General features: G+C 36.3%; 1 protein-coding gene across 4 annotated transcripts in view; it reads left to right on the forward strand.

Moving 5' to 3' along the window:
* Positions 1-7,875, forward strand: part of ZNF112 (zinc finger protein 112) — a 43,227-nt gene extending 35,352 nt beyond the window's left edge. For all 4 annotated transcript variants that reach the window (XM_041746104.1, XM_041746105.1, XM_041746103.1 and 1 more), the window contains one exon: positions 4,119-7,875. In XM_041746104.1, coding sequence (XP_041602038.1) covers positions 4,119-6,622 — 2,504 coding nt within the window. In that variant the 3' untranslated portion in view covers positions 6,623-7,875. The remainder of the gene's footprint in view (positions 1-4,118) is intronic.
* The last annotated feature ends 10,371 nt before the right edge of the window (positions 7,876-18,246 follow it).

The following is an 18,246-nucleotide window of genomic DNA, read 5'->3' on the forward strand; positions in this document are numbered from 1 at the left end:
TCATACTATGTCTGCTCTCAGACCACAGTTAAATTATACTGGAAATCAATAAACTAAACTGGGAAATGAAATCCCAAAATATATGGAGATTCAACACACACTTCTAACATGAGTTAAAGTAGAATCTCGAGAGAAATTTTAAAAATATTTTGAACTAAATGAAAATTAAAACACAACTTATCAAAATTTGTGGGATCCAGAGAAAGCAGTGCTAGGAGAGAAATTTAAAGCACTGAAGACATATATTAGAAGAGAAGAGAGATATAAAATCAACCATCTAAGCTCCTACCTTAGAAAATGAGAAAAAGAAGAGCAAATTAAATCTACAGTAAGAAGACGGGTTGAGCACTGGGTGTTATGCTATAGGTTGGCAAATCGAACTCCAATAAAAAAATATACAAAAAAATAAAAATAAAAAACAGAAAAAAATAAATCTAAAGTAAGAAGGAGAGAAAAGAAATAATAAGAATTAGAGCAAAAATCAAATTGAAAACAGGAAACCAATAGAAAAAAAATGAAAACAAAGACTGATTCTTTGAAAAATTAAAATCAGTAAGCATCTAGCCAGGCCAACTAAGGAGAAAAGAGAGAGAATGTAAATTACTAATATCAGACATGAAATTTGGGTCCTATGGGCATTAAAAGGATAAAAAAGGAATACTGTGGATGAACTCTATGCCCACACATTTGATAACTTTGATGAAATGGACCAATTCCATGAAAGAATTTGCCAAAACTTACACAAGAAATTGACAATCTGTTAAGGAAATTGAATCAATAACTAATAATCTTCCAAAACAGAAAAAAACTCATTCAGTTGTGAGGAAAAGCAGTGAAGACACAAGAAATCCTCCAACGGTTAAATATACTCTCACAGAGCTAAGTCTCAGATGTGGTGAGGAGAGTAGCCAGCTGTGTAAGCATTTGTCTGTATCCTCTACTGCCTGCAAAATGCCTTCCTTTCTCTTACTGCCTTAATGGTCAGTAAGAATGCAGGGCCATCTCAGCCTGGGTCATCTGAATTGATATTCTTGACTAGCTTCTATTGAAGGAAGAGAGAAAAAGGAAAACATAAATTGAGTTTTTTTTTTCTTTTAATTCTTTATTATTAACTATTACTAACTAACTAGCTAACTATTAAATTTAAAGGAGTTACTTGGTGTTTACAACACCTGTAACATTTTTGTTGTTGAGTTGGTTCATGGTGGATGCTGGAATGACTGACTTTCTTCAATTCTAAAGCAGGATCACTAAAGAGATGAAATAAATTCTCAGCTTTCCTACTTGAAATGAGATCTTTTAGTGCTCTTTTGCAGTGCATATTTTCTCCATCGAATAGGTTCATTTATGAATATGACTTAATATCATTTCTCATGTAAATACCACATGCAAACCAATTACGCAACTGGAGCTCCTTAACACAATTTCTCATTGGTACCCTGCCTTTGATACTAAGATAGAACTTAAATGCTGAGAGAAGGAAAGGAAATGACAAGGTGTTTTGGTATGCACCACTGGATAAAGGAAGTTCAAGTTACTGTTAAGTGTGTGATCTTTTCCATAGAGCCTGAAACTAGGTGAAATGACCTTTCCCCCATTCCTGCATTGCTTTAACATTGTAAAGCCACCATCAAAATGAAACTTTAATCTCTTAAACATTTGAGAAGGGTCATGTCAGGGATCCCTGGGTGGCGCAGCGGTTTAGCGCCTGCCTTTGGCCCAAGGCGCAATCCTGGAGATCTGGGATCGAATCCCACGTCGGGCTCCTGGTGCATGGAGCCTGCTTCTCCCTCTGCCTGTGTCTCTGCCTCTCTCTCTCTCTCACTGTGTGCCTATCATAAATAAATAAAAAAATAAGAAGGGTCATGTCATAAATGTACAAATTTCTATTGAAATGGCTTTGTAAAAAACTGTTTTTTGACTAGCAAGCCACTTTCATGTCCTCAAGCCACCATGTCAGTCCCAAAAGATATATTAAACTATATCTTTATGGATGTATACTGAGTGTTTCTGATGATACCAAACAAGACTGTAAGCATTATGAACTCTAGCTGGATGGCAAACTTCTCCACATAAGCTATTTACTTTATCTGCCTCCTGCAGTATGTCCCTTCACCTCATCTTTAGGTGCTAAAATATTAATGTGATAACTGGAAGCTTGGCTTTTAAGAAGCCAGAGACACCAATAAGTGAGTTTTTTTGGTGGGGGAGTATGGGGGAAGGTCAGAGGGTAGAGAGAGAGATTTTTTTTTTTTAAGATTTTATTTATTGATTCATGAGAGACATACACAGAGAGAGACAGAGACACAGGCAGAGGGAGAAGCAGGCTCCTTGCAGGAGCCCGATGTGGGACTCGATCCTGGGACTCCAGGATCACGCCCTGAGCCAAAGGCAGATGCTCAACCGCTGAGCCACCCAGGCGACCCGAGAGAGAGATTCTTACGCAGGCTGCATGCCCAGCACAAAGTCTAATGTGGGGCTCGATCTAACAACCATGAGAACATGACCTAAGCTGAAACAAGAGTTGGATACTTAACTGGCTGACCCACCCAGGCACCCCACTAGCATTTTTTTTAAGTACCGAGAGGAATACGTATGGATGTGCCAGAAAGTGTTACCAAGCAGTCACTGTAGTGCCCCAGAGCCTAGTGCCACCCAGTCATCAGTGTGGCATTTTCTTTTTTTTTTTTTTTTTTAAGTTGGGGATAATGTGGGGCTACCCATAAGATTTTATACAAAAAAAAATACACTATTTGAAGTTATTTTAAAAATGAAAAAGACTCAATCCACAAGAGATTCCTGTGACCTTTGCTTTTCTCATTAGCAGGTGGTCCCATAAGTGTAGCCCTACCTCTTACACAGTTTTTCAACTTTGTGGCAAAATTACCACCACCAGTTTCTTTCCCATGAAAAACAACACATATACATGTCTTTTTAATTCTGAGAGCGAGAATGACTCACCCTGTGATCTATTCATTATATGCTTATTGAGCAGCTCCTACTTTCTGGAAATAAAGTCCTTGTCCTTGTAGATAATATGTTCCAGTGTGGACAGACAAAAAAGAAAGTATGAAAAGAATCCTGTTTTACTGCTTTCTTTTCTGGATGCTGTAGAGAATTGATGTGCTGCCAGGTGTTAGAAAAGTACATGTTGAATCCAGTGTCCACAGGGAGAATACTTCTTACCAGGATATGAAGATTTACTGTCTGCTTGGAAGCTGAATGTTAATAACTAAGTGACAGATCATTTCCACCCAAATGTGCCTCTCTTCATTTCTTTTGGTACTTCAAATTCCCTAAATGTTAAAGTATCTTTCTAGTAAAAGGACACAACGCAAAGTCATTGTTCATTGAGTTTTGGTTTTTGATGGTGTGCTTCAAAGGACACCTAAAGGTGCCAGGGAACTTGGCTGTGCTCCGTCCCTCCACCTCCATTTTTTTCTGTCTTTGGAGTTGAATTCTGTCACAGTGCTTCACATTCAGACCTATACAATAGCCTTTGCTAATTGTAAAATATTTTTTTTAAAGTTGAAACGGATATGGCATACAGTGACTTAGAAGAGTTTATTATTCTCATGAAGATAGCTTATTAGAGGCCATATGATGCTTCAAGCATAGAGGTCTGTGTTTACAGCATTGTGTGCACAGCATTTAACACTGTGCCCTAACACAAAAGCATTCCCATACCCACATGCCAGAGAAAAAAGCAAAAGTTATTAGGACAAAAAGCATTTGTCCACTTGAATCCTATTCTTTCCAATTTGATAATATCCCCTTCTAGTTTGTCCTTGGGATCTCCACACAATCCATGATAAACCCATGCTAATACATATATGGTTTTACTAGGCCTTTTGAACAGGGCCACCATGTTTGATGTTTTCATGTTGTGTTGCAAAGCCTTGATTTTCAGGCATACAGATAGCCTGAATTATGTGGGTTCTACTTGTATTCCTGATATAACCAAAGAAGAGCCACTTTCTAAGTATTCTTCGGAGTAGTAACATGAATTTTCCTGTAGTTCGTTGAAGTTTCATGTCATAACCTAAGGGTAAAATTTTGAAATTTCTGAATAAAAACATTCACTTGTGCATATGTCTAAATTCTCTTTATCATTATAGGAACCAAGAGTCAGCATAATATGAAGAGTAATCAAGAAGTGGGATTAGGCTACATTTCTCCCAAGGAGCTTTCATCCTGGCAGACCTGGCAACAAGGTGCAGGTGGTTTAATAACCAAGTGTCAAGATTCCATGAAAAAATTTCAAGGGAATATTTCTCATTTGCAAAAACAAGGTGATTTCCCCTGCCAGGTTTGGGCAGGAGTGCCAATTCATATATCTGAAGATGAGAACTGTATACTGACTCATATAGAGGATGTTTCCAATTGCCTAAAAAGCCAAGAATTTCCATCTTGGAGAGCCCAGCATTCTTGGAGGAAAATGTATCTGACAGAGTCACATAATTATCAGTGTAGATGTCAGCAAATTTTGATGAAAAATAATTTCTGTAAGTGTGACAGCACCAGTTGGGTCTCACATCACAATGATAGTGTGGGAGTACACAGAACAGAAGAAAATTACAGCTGCCATGACTGTGGAGAGAACATCATGAAGGTTTCTTTGCTTAATCAAGACTTAATACAAATAGGGCAAAAGCCCTACCCCTGTAATGAGTACAGAAGAGCCTTCAGTGATGACTCCAGCTTAGAAGTTTATCAGAAGTTAGAATTAGAAGGGAAGGGCCACACCTACAGTCCGTGTAGAAAGGGCTGTAGTTACAGTTCAGCTCTTTGTATTCATCAAAGTGTTCATAGAGGAGATGGTTGTGTTTTTGAGAGTTCACATCTGCAGTCCCATCAGAGAAAACCTACAGAAGAGAAGCCATGTAAGTGTGGATATGGTGAGAGCTTCAGTCAGTGCTCCTCTCTTAACACTTGTGAACTTACTCACATAGGAGAGACATCCTGTACATGCAATATTTATGAGAAAGACTTCAGTCATAGCTTAGACCTTAATAGTATTTTTAGCGTCTGTACTGTGGAGAAACCCCATGAATATGAGGAGAATGGGAATGTCTTTAATCAGAGTTCTTGTCTTCAAGTCCACCAGAAAATCCACACTGAAGAGAAACTATACACAAATGTGGAATATGAGAAGGGTTTTATTTGTAGCTCAAATCTTAACATTCAGCATAGAGTTCACACGGAAGAGATTCCTTATAATTCTGAGGAATGTGGTAATGCCTTCAATCTGGCCTCACATTTTCAGGACCTTCAGATAGTCCACACTAGGGAACAACCATATAAACATTATGCATGTGGTAACAGCTTCAACCAAAATTCATATCTTCAAGGTCATCAGAAAATTCACATTGGAGAAAAAGCTTACAAGGATTGTGAGAATGGCTTCAATTGGAGTTCAAAACTTAAAGATCGTCAGAGAGTCCACACTGGAGAGAAGCCATATAAATGCAATGCATGTGGTAAAGGGTTCAGTCATAGATCAGTTCTTAATGTTCATCAGAGAGTCCATACAGGAGAGAAACCTTATAAATGTGAGGAGTGTGACAAGGGATTTAGTCGGAGTTCATACCTTCAAGCCCATCAGAGAGTCCACACTGGAGAAAAACCGTATAAATGTGAAGAGTGTGGGAAGGGCTTCAGTCGCAATTCATACCTTCAAGGCCATCAGAGAGTTCACACTGGAGAGAAACCATACAAATGTGAGGAGTGTGGGAAGGGCTTCAGTCGGAGTTCACACCTTCAAGGCCATCAGCGAGTCCACACTGGAGAAAAACCGTTCAAATGTGAGGAGTGTGGGAAGGGATTCAGTTGGAGCTTTAATCTTCAAATTCATCAGAGAGTTCACACAGGAGAGAAACCCTATAAATGTGGTGAATGTGGTAAGGGCTTCAGTAAGGCCTCAACTCTTCTGGCCCATCAGAGAGTCCACACAGGAGAGAAGCCATACCAATGTGATGAGTGTGGTAAGAGCTTCAGTCAGAGATCATACCTTCAAAGCCATCAGAGTGTCCACACTGGAGAGAGACCATATATATGTGAGGTATGTGGGAAAGGCTTCAGTCAGAGGGCATATCTTCAAGGTCATCAGAGAGTCCACACTAGAGTGAAACCATATAAATGTGAGATGTGTGGGAAGGGCTTTAGTCAGAGTTCACGCCTTGAAGCACATCGGAGGGTCCACACAGGAGGGAAACCATACAAATGTGAAGTATGCACAAAGGGCTTCAGTGAGAGTTCACGCCTTCAAGCACATCAGAGGGTCCACACAGAAGGGAGGCCCTATAAATGTGAACAATGTGGTAAGGGTTTCAGCGGGTTTTCAAGTCTTCAGGCTCATCACAGAGTCCACACTGGGGAAAAACCATACAAATGTGAGGTATGTGGAAAGGGCTTCAGTCAGAGATCAAATCTTCAGGCTCATCAAAGAGTCCACACAGGAGAGAAACCATACAAGTGTGATGCATGTGGTAAGGGTTTCCGTTGGAGCTCAGGTCTACTTATTCATCAGAGAGTCCATAGTGGTGATAAATTCTATAAAAGTGAAGAGTATGGTAAGGATTATCCTTCATCAGAGAACCCATACAGAAATGAAGTTCTATAAAACAGTTCTATTTGTTTTGAAGTCCTCAAATAGGAACTGAAATTTTCAATGCACTAGAGTTCTTATAGTAGAAAAAGAATTTCTTTAATGAAAATTTAATGTATTCGCAATAGTCAGACCACACAGCAGAGATATCTAGCAAGAGAGTTTCCATAATGGGTTTTGTCACAACTTTAACAGGCATTGCACATGACTTAATTATCATTGTACTAGGGCTTATAAAAGTAACAAAAATACAATGATGAGTGTGCCTAAATCCATGTCCACTCTAACATAAGCTTTAGTGAGAGAAAGGGCTTCATTCATTGCTGAGTTACAAAACCATGACATTGCATAACTCAGTGCAGGTGCTCAATACTTTTTGCTAAATGACTAAAAATGTATAAAAGTGTCATATTTGAAAATTTTATTAAGCTCATTCCCCACCCCCTACCAAGAAAACAATATAAAAATGTATTTGGAGGAAGAATCCTGCAAGTAATCTTAATATAAGCACTTCAAGTGGGAAAATTTACTTGAAATGTAGGATAGATATCAAGGAATACTGCAATATGAAATTACATGAATTTGGCTGTAACCTTGCTGGAATTGGTTTCCATCCTTTGTCCTATCTCAAGCAGGATAAGCTAAATTCTTACCATTTGGTCTCTTTCTATACAGTATACCATCAGTTTAAGTTTAGCTCTGTGTGTGTGTGTGTGTGTGTGTGTGTGTGTGTGTGTCTATACACATATGTGCACTTTAAATGACAGTACAAACTGATAATGTTTTTGGTTACACTGCATTTTACATAATTGACTTTCTACCCCTGCCCTGTGTGTTAAGGCAGAGTTTTACTGTAATATTTGCAAAGTGTCAGAAATGGTTACTAATGAAAAATACTTTCTTAATAAAACTCAAAATTACAATACTTTGGTTTTTTTAGTCTCCATATTGACATCAAAGTTCTTTGGATCTAACTGATTTCTAAGAGTTAAAGCCTTTGTGCAATTCAGACCTCCTTAGACAGAATCTGTGATGCTTTTGGAGGGCTTTAATTTTATCAAGTTCTATCCTTATCCTCTCAGTCATACAAAGAAAGGAAAAAACTTGAATTTCTCTAAACATCTTATCAAATGTATTGGTTACATAAGATAGGATTTTTTACTTGGTCTCTATCTTACAAAAACAATACATTCTGTTGGGAGTGAAAAATACACAAGTTTGTTAGACAAGTGTCATAATATATATTATATATATTATATATTTAAATATATACTTTATATATATAATGTGTATATATAATATATACATACATATGTAAATGTGCATACCTACAGGAAATATAGAATAATGTATGATAAAGCAATTTTAATAGAAAAAAATTTTACAATGAGAGTAATTTTTTAAACTGGGAATAAATAGGGATTTGAATAAGTTTCTCCAAGTTCCTATAATATGGAGTTATAGAAAGTAAGGAATTGATCCAAAATGATAGGAAAGAATTGTACATATTGTGTAGTGAAAATGTGTATTGTACCTTCATAATATCCAGCTAATTTAAGTCTGTATACATGTATGTTCAAATACATGTTTCATAGATGATGTATAAAAGATTACTCATCATCATGTATACAATAGTTTTCTCTGACAAGCAAGGTTTTGGCCTAATCTTTTCTTTCTTGTACTTCATTTAAAATTTTTTTCAACTAACATTTACCAGTTGTACTGAAGTAATAAACTACTGAGATATCATCCTTTATAGGTAAGAACTCATAATATGATTGTTCTATTTCACTGGGTGGCTTTATAGCCAAAACTAAAGAATAAAAATCCCTGACATTAATTTTCAAAATCCCCTGGGTTATTGAGGATACAGATAAATTAGGTATCAGCATCTTTATCTTTCTGTGAAATTTCTTTATTTTTTTTTCACTGTTTAAGGAATTTTTATTAAAGCAAGAATTTTATAATCCAAAATTCTCTTTAGATCTCAAAGATCATGCAGCCTAAAATGCTCTAGTACAATTCAGTAGTGTTATAAATTGGTGCATTATAATTTTCCTATCAGACGTCCCTCATTGGATGAACAAGATGACCCAGGCACTCGCCTGGCTTCAAAGGTGCTAGTTCAAGTTGCACAATATCGTCAGAAACCAGGGCTCCTAATACATTTCTTTACTATCATTGCTTATAAGGGAAGATTATGAGAGCTCATGGTGGTTTTATCATTTAGGGTGCTCTTAGTTGTAAGTAACAAGAAATGTAAGTAACAAGAAATGTAACAAGAAATGTAAAAAGAGGGATTCCTGGGTGGCGCAGTGGTTTGGCGCCTGCCTTTGGCCCAGGGCGCGATCCTGGAGACCCGGGATCGAATCCCACGTCGGGCTCCCGGTGCATGGAGCCTGCTTCTCCCTCTGCCTGTGTCTCTGCCTCTCTCTCTCTCTGTGTGACTATCATAAATAAATAAAAATTAAAAAAAAAAAGAAATGTAAAAAGAGTTGCCTAAACCAAAAGTATTTCTCAGTTCATATAAATGAAAAGATACAGGTAAGGTAAGACTTGGGTCTGGGTCAGCCAAGGAGGCTTTGTATTGCTATTCTTTAATTCTCTTACCTCTGTCCTTGTGTATGAACTCTTATCTTTAGATTGCTCACAACATGGCAGTATCACCATTTTTGCTCATAGCTGAGGGAAGAGAGCTTCTGTCTCATTTAGGATTATGTAGTCCTAGCTTCCCCAAATGCATAAGATCTCTGTCGTCTCCAATCCCCACTCAAGACTGAGACTATACCAAGATGATTAAAAATATCCCTCTTTCAAAAAAAAAAAATATCCCTCTTTCCTGTAAATAGGCTAGCTTGCTCCTAGTGATAAGCAATATACCAGGTTACACTGGGAAAGTGGCAAGAACATGGACCTCTGAGAATCCTGGGGCACAGATACATAGGGATGGCCAAAAGCTGAGGGTGAAGAAGGAACATTGAGAAAAATCCTCCAGCACTCCAGCCCCTACCCTAAGCACCAGGTAACATTAGAAAAATTTGAAGTGGTGTACTAAAGATAACTATTACAACAACAGAATTTAATTCCAACTTAATTCCTGACCAGATTGCTTCACCCGAACATCCTAGCAGAATAGCAGTGCCCCAGGCAAAAATAGTATTTACTTCAGTCTCCACTGTTTCATACATGTTATCTGGCATGCAATCAAAAAATTACAAGATGAAAAGAACAGTCATCTGCCAAGCAACAGCAGACTAATTAATAAACCATGCATTGAGATGAACTAGTTTTGGAAATATCAGAGAATTTTATGTAACTAGTTGATGTGTTGAGTGCTTTTATGAGAAGGACAGACAATATACATGAACAGATGGGATTTCCGTGATTATTAACAAAGAATCAAATAGGAAATGCTAGAAAAAATTTATCACAAAGGATGCTCATGAAGGACTCATGAAAACTGAGAATAGTCAGAACTTGAATATAGGTCAATTGAAATCAAACTAAAAAAGTGTGAAGAATACAGAAGAGAGTATCAAAGAACTGTGGGAAAACTGGTCTAATATGTGTTAAATTAGAAATCTAGGAAGAGAAGAGAGCAAGAATGAGAAAATAAATATTTGCAGAGATAATGGCTGAGAGTTTTCAAAAAAAAAAAAAAAAAAGACCTCTACCAGATCCAAGAACCTCAGAGTACCCAAGCGGGATTTTAAAACAAACAAAAACATGATCTATTGTTGCCAAACAGCTGAAAATGAACAAGACAGACGAAATATTGGTGGCTGAGAAAAAGGACAAATTACATACAAGAAACAGATGAGAAGAGCAGATTTCTAATAAAAAAACAAGCCAGAAGTCAATGGAGTGATACCTTTAACATTCTGAAACAAAATACTGTTAATCAGAAATTCCTAGCCCAATGAAAATGTTTTTTCAAAAAAAATATGCAAAATAAAGATTTTCAGATGAATAAAAGGTAATAGAATTCACTAGCAGCAGATCAGCACTATAAGAAATATTAAAGAAATTTCTTTAGACAGAATATTATACCAGTAGTAAATTTGTATCAGAAAGAGAGAGGGAGGGAGGGAGGGTGGAAGGAAGGAAGGAAGGAAGGAAGGAAGGAAGGAAGGAAGGAAGAAAGGAAGGGAGGGACTGACTTTGAAAATGCTTAAAATCAAGTCAAGGGCAGCCCGGGTAGCTCAGCGGTTTAGCACCACCTTCAGGCACTCACCTGGAGTCCCAGGATCACATTGGGCTCCCTGCATGGAGCCTGCTTCTCCTGCCTGTGTCTCTGCCTCTCTCTCTCTGAGTCTCTCATGAATAAGTAAATAAAATCTTTTAAAAAATCAAGTCAAATATTTTTCTCATTTTTAATCACTTGAAAATATTCATTAAACCAAAAATGTGAGCAAGATTTTGTGAGTTTATAGCTTATATAAGTAAAATGTAACAATACCATAAAACAGAGCAGAGAGAAATTGGAAGTATGCTGTTCTATACCACATGAATTGGCATAATATTAGAAGGTAAACTGTGAAAGATTATAGGTGTATATTATAAGCCCCAGAATAACCATTAAAAAACAATTTAAAGGGACGCCTGGGTGGCTCAGCGGTTGGGCACCTGCCTTTGGCTCAGGTCTGATCCCAGAATGTGGGATTGAGTCCCACATCAGACTCCCTGCAAGGAGCCTGCTTATCCCTCTGCCTATGTCTCTGCCTCTCTCTCAGTCAGTGTCTATCATGAATAAATAAATAAATCTTAAAAAAAATAACAATTTAAACTGGTATATAATAAGCCAGTAGTAGAGACAAAATGGAATTATTAAAAAACAAAGTAAAACAAAACTCAATCCAAAAGCAGGAAAATTGAATAACACATGGTGGAAATAGTAAAGATTAGCATGATGGTAGGTTCAAATCCTGTGATAATAATTATATTAAATGTAAGTGTTGTAAACACACCAGTTAAAACATTGTCAGACTGGATAAAAAAAGCAAAACCTAAGATAGGCTGTATGTTTTCTATAAAAAACTTTTTAAATGAGGTTAAGTAGGCTAAAAGATGAAAAATGAAAAAAGGTATGCAAAAAAAAAAAAAAGAAAGAAAAAAGATATGCTATCCAAAACTAATCCAGAGGAAGCTGGACTATTACATTCATATCAACAAAGAATTCATACAAGGAATATTACAAAGTGTACAGCAGGTAACATACAATTCTAAATGTATATGCATCTAACAACAGTTTAAAGATTCATGAAGCAAAAACTTATAGAAAACCACAAGTATGTTTGTAAAACTAAATAATTCTCTTAGTAATTGGCAAAACAAGATGATAGAAAATCAGTAAGGATATAGAAGACTTGAACAACACTGCCACCCAACTTGACTTATTTGCCATTTAGAGAAAATTTCATTCAACAGTGGTTGAATATATATTACTTTCAAGTGCATTTGGAATGTTTGCCAAGATAAATTGTATTCTGAGCCATAAAGCAAATCATACCAAATTTAAAAGAAGTAGTCATGCAAAGTATTTTTCCTCTAATCCAAATGAAATTAAACTATATCAAGCAAGTGATAACCTTTTGCCAACCATCAGGAACAGCAATTCCAGAATGTCAACCTATTGCATGGCTTGCAGGTGTCAAGGGGCCTGTAAGTATTAGGAACACCTTTAAGCCTCTAAAATTAACAATTTCAAAGGATGTATGAATTCCTTGAAAGACAAATCACCAAAGCGTACACAAGAAGTGGACAGTCTGGGACGCCTGGGTGGCTCAGTGGTTGAGCAACTGCTTTTGGCTCAGGACATGATCCTGGGCTCCTGGGATCGAATCCTGCATCAGGCTGCCCTCGAGGATCCTGCTTCTCCCTCTGCCTATGTCTCTGCCTTTTTCTGTGTGTCTCATGAATAAATAAAATCTTTTTTTTTTTTTTTAAAAAGAAGTGGACAGCCTGGATAGTCCTATATCTCCTAAACGAGTTGAATGTATAGATAAAAACCATCTAGCACTGGGTGTTGTTTGCAACCGATGAATCACTAAATTTTACCTTTGAAATGAATAAAACAGTATATGGTAATTAAATTGAATTTAAGTAAAAAAGATAAAAACTAGCAAATAATACCTAGGGGCAAATGGCTTTACTGGCAAATTCTAGCCAATCATTTCAGGAAATAAGATTACCCTGATAACAAAATCCAACAGTGACATTTTAAGAACAGAAAACTATTGACTGATATCCTTCATGAACCTAGACATGGAAATCCCCAACAAAATATCATATTTAGCAATTTCTAAAAAGAATAATGCATCATAAAGTGGTATTGATTCTGAAAATGCAGATTGTTTCAATATACAGAAGTCAAACTGTCTAACTCAGAAGGGAAAGAAGCATTTGACAAAGTTGAACATCAATTCATGACTTAAAAAAAAACCCAACCCAAACCTAGGAATTAAAGGGAAACTTCCTCAAGCTGATAAAAGACATTGGCAAAAATATTGACATCATTTTTAATGGTGTATAATTGCTTTTTTAATGTTTTTACTTTAATTCCAGTTAATGTTAAAAAAATAAAATGCAAACTGCTAGAAGGAAAGAAGATTGGATACTTTGACCTGCAGTTTGGAAACAAGGAAAGGACTTCTACTCTCACTACCTCATGTCAATATCATTTGGGAGGTACTAGCCAGTGCACTAAGGTGAGAAAAATAAAGAGGAAAGGAAGAAATAAAACTCTAATTGCAGAAGCTAAGATTATGCAGAAAAGTTCAAGGAATCAACAAAAAAAGCTAGTAGAACTAATAATTTAGCAAAGTCACTAGATACAAAACTAAATATATACAAAAATCACTATACTTGTTCTGAACTATTGGAAAATGAAATCAAGAAAGAAAAAAGCAGGACCATTTACAATAGCACCAAATATATAATGTGGAGGGGAGAGAGACATGAGTGTATGTGATCTTTATGCTGCATATTACAAAATACTGATGAAAAATTTAAAAGACCACTCAAACAAATAAATATGAGTTTCTCATGGAATGGAAGACAATCTTGTTAAGCCATTTATCCTAATTGATCTATAAATCCAACACAGTTACACTCAATATCCCAGTAGGAGTTTTTGCAGAAATTGACAAGCTATTTCTAAAATCTGTAAGAAGTAAAGAATGGCCTAAAACATAAAAAAGAAAATAATATTGGAAGACTCACATTATCTGATCTCAAGACTTACTATAAAGCTTCTATAGTCAACACAGTGTAGTATTGGTGAAAGGATAGACACATAAAACAGAACATAATAGACTCCAGAAATAGACTCACATATATATGGTCAATTGATTTTTGGCAAATGTGCCAAAGCAATTCAATGGGAGAAATAGTCATTCAACAATGTATTCAGGAATAAACATCCATGTGCAAAAGAATGAATCTCAACCTATACATCATACCATACAAAAAGTTAACTCAAAATGGATCTCTTTAGATCTAATGTAATGTAAATCCTAAGCAATAAGGGGTCTAGAAGAAAATGTGGGACAATTTTCTTTATCACTTTGAGTTAAGGAAGGAGTTCTTAGTATGATCCATATAAGAAATTTAGTAGACAGTACTTCATCAAAATTTAAAACCTCTGCTTTTCAAAAGACACTGTTATGAAAAATCAAGACTATAGATTGGGAAAATGTTTTCAAAATATGTTAAAACAGGATTGTATTCAGAATATATAAAGAATTCTCAACATTGAATACTAAGAAAATAAACAGCTCACTTAAAGACAAGTTTTGAAAAGTGCTTCAAAGAACATATATGGATGTCAAATAAACATGATACTGTGATCAACAACACAACCACAATGAGATAGAACTACACACACCTATTAGAATAACCCAAATGAGAAAACCAGACAATATCAAGTGCTGAAAAGGATACAGAGCAAGTGGAGCTCTCAGACATAGCTGTAGAAATGCAAAATACTACAGCCACTTTGAAACACAGTGGGGCAGTTTTTAATGAACATACACATTGCATACAATACAGCAATACCCTGAAAACAGGTTCAAGCAAATATGCAAAGATTGATGGCAATATTATAACTGCAAAGCCTCAAAACAACCTAAATATCCTTTAACTGGGGAGTGGAAAAGCAAACTGTTATAGGCCTACAATGCAATATTACTTGGCAATTAAAATAACAAACTATTGGTATAACAGCATGAGTGAATCTCAAATGCATTATATTAAGGGAAAAGAAGCCAGACTCAAAAGGCTACATACTGTGTGATTCCATTTATACAACATTCTGGAAAAGGCAAAATAGCAGTGACTAGTAACACATACTATTTGAGGATAGAGCAGGGGGTGATTATAAAGGACATGAGGGAATTTTTTGGACTGGATGGAAGATTCCATATCTTGATTTCAGTGACATATATGTTAGTCAAAATTCACAGAACTGCATGCTAAAAAGAATAAATATCATATGTAAATTATACCTCGATAAACTGCCTTGAAATGAATGCCTAAACATTGATAAATAAAATTGTATAGAAAAACTCAATGTGTAAGTGAAATATTTGAAAATTCAAACTCACCAACTCACCAGTCAGATACATACTGTGAATACCTTTATCTACTATGCATCATGTTATATAGGCAAATACCTCTGTATAATATTTTCCAAAACTACAACTATAGCATGCATACTATTTTCTAACTTTAAAGAAATTCATCAATATGCTAAAGATATTTACCCTATCAACAAATTAATCTACTACATCCTTTTATTGGCTACATAGTATTCTACTATGTTTATGTAGCAATTTTTACTTATTTCTTAATGATGAATGTTTTTCACTCTCCAAAAAAGTCAATGAAAAATTGAGAACCATAAAATTTCTCTTCTTTCAAGTCTCCTGTTAACGCCGTAACACAAAGTAATCAATTGTCTTAGCAGACTCACATGACTCATAGTTCTTATACAATAGATATTATTAATGATTGAAAGCATATACAATAAAATCACATCCAAATGTAGCTTTCCTTTAGGAGGGCCTCAAAACCATTAAACACACACCTTCCAAAGAAGTCCTATTTCTTGCACTGGAAAGCAATTTGAGGAATAACAGATGAACACTAAAAATGTGTGTCAATATTTGCCCAAATCAGGCCCAGATGTACCATTCCTTTTTTGAGCAGCCTGAAATGATGAAGCACAGCTTGTAATTATGCCCTGGATAGCATTTTGGCTTCACAGTAACAGCTGAACAGCAATGTGAGTGATGCATGCCAGCTTAGAGGAAGTTTAGTTTGAGAACTCTTAGATTTTATATTTGACTACTCATTCATGTAAGGATAAAGAAATTGCATTATAGACTATATTTTTTCAGCAAACCATATATGAATTATATACATAAATTCTGAGTTTATTTGCAGTAGACAATTTGGACAAACCAGGTATATCCAGTTAAAGCCTACTTTTAAATTAGAATTTAAATTTATTGATTATTGGGATGCCTCAGTGTCTCAGTGGTTGAGTGTCTGCCTTCAGCTCAGGGCATGATCCTGGGTCCTGGAATTGATTCTCGCATCTCCCTACAGGGAGCCTGCTTCTCCCTCTGCCTCTGTCTCTGCCTCTCTGTGTGTGTGTGTCTCTAATGAATGAATAAATAAAAATATTTTTAAAAAATTATTATCTTTATGCTAGTAAATATTATTTCCATTTTTTAATTCCTCACATTTTTACATGGCGGTCAGACTGATATCACAATTCCTAAGATATTCCAGGGAGAGGTGGTGAATTACCGGGTCAATATTAATTACTTTCTTTCCATTTTTGTAAGAGAAATTTTTTAAAGATTATTGGTCCCAAAGATATATATTTTAAATTTGATGTTTCCTGAACACCTTCCTTCCAAAAAGTATCTAAGAGTATCCACATTCTTCATGTCCTCATGAACAATGGATAACCATTTATCATCAAATAAAGGTGATCTGCTTTACCTGCCTGCCCCTAGAAAATTATTTTTTTATGAAACATGATAAAATCATCCAGAACTTTCATAATTGTTCATACAAAATATCTGGCATTCAAAACATTATCAAGTTTGCTAGGAATCAGGACCAGATAAACAAAAACAATTTGGGTGATCTAGATACCAGAGTTATCTGACAGACTTAAAAATAATATTGATTAAAGCATTCAAGAAGAAAGACAAGAAGATGGAAGGTTTCACCAGAGAATTTGAACTCTTAAAGAAACCTTAGAACCAAAAAAATACAATAACTAAACTAACAGATGATAGCTAGATTTACTGTGGTAATCATTTTGCAATATATACAAATATTGAATCATCATGTTGTATGTCTAAAGTTAATATATTTTTTTATAAATTTATTTTTTATTGGTGTTCAATTTGCCAACATATAGAATAACACCCAGTGCTCATCCCATCAAGTGCCCCCCTCAGTGCCTGTCACCCAGTCACCCCCACCCCCCGCCCACCTCCCCTTCCACCACCCCTAGTTCGTTTCCCAGAGTTAGGATTATACATCAATTTCTTTAAAAGGTGGTCTTCACCACCCAAAGCAACCTGGATTCCATGGACCATCTAAGTCTCCATGCATGGGCTTCAGAGAGTCAGAGAATCTTCTGAAATTATCTATACAATTGTTTGAGTATGTTTATTTGGGGAAGAAGAGGGCCTATTGACTTTCATCAGCTGCTAGAGAGGGAGATCTGACTCCAAACCCCCCAAAAGCATCAGAATCACTGAAAGTCCTTACTTTCTTACCATGCCCTCTACAGCACTTATGAGCTAGCCTCTTCCTACCTCTGGACATCTTCCAAAAGTAAATATAAAAAACAAAAGCTACCTACTTTATTGCCTACCTGTATTAGTGGGGATAGGCTAACTGCTGTAAATCAACCCCCACATCTCAGGAGCTTAACACAATACGATTTTATTTCTGGCTCATTGTCCAGTAGAGAACAACTGGCTAAAGGGCAGCTTCCCTATGATGAGTCAGAGACCCAGCCTCTGTCATCTTTGTAGTTCCAGCCTCCTCAGTGCTCTTTTCATTCTGTTGACAAACACAAAAATAACAGAGGATCAAGCATTGGGGTTTCCCTGAACCAGTTTTGTGAATGGTGTTCAGGGCTTCCCTTCACATTCCGCAAGCCTGAACCCATGTGCCACATCTAACTATAAGGGACCTGGGATATGTGGCCTAGCCCCAAAGGAAGAAGTGAGTTTGGGGAGCAGATAGCAATCTCTGCCACACTTACCTCCCCTCAAAAAAATCAATGCACTTAATAGTACATTAAATACAGTTTACACACCTGTCTCTGTGACTCACATTTTTAGGAAGTTAACAGCTCAGTAACTCGAGCTTCTCCAAGGTAGACAATCTGCCTTAAATGCAGTATGTATGTAGTCAGTGTTTCCAGAACAAATGGGCAAAACAAATCGCATTTTTGGTAGAAAGAGACTTTTGAAAACCAAGATTTGAGATTTCGGCTAACTTACAGCTTTTTCTCAACCTAAAGGACTACCAGAACAACAGTAGAGTTCTAGAAAATGAAAACAGGAGGAGCCCCTACTCCTTAATAACAGAATTTTCCCTGAGAT

This window comes from Vulpes lagopus, chromosome 2, assembly GCF_018345385.1.
Source record: "Vulpes lagopus strain Blue_001 chromosome 2, ASM1834538v1, whole genome shotgun sequence".
Classification (NCBI taxonomy): Eukaryota; Metazoa; Chordata; class Mammalia; order Carnivora; family Canidae; genus Vulpes; species Vulpes lagopus.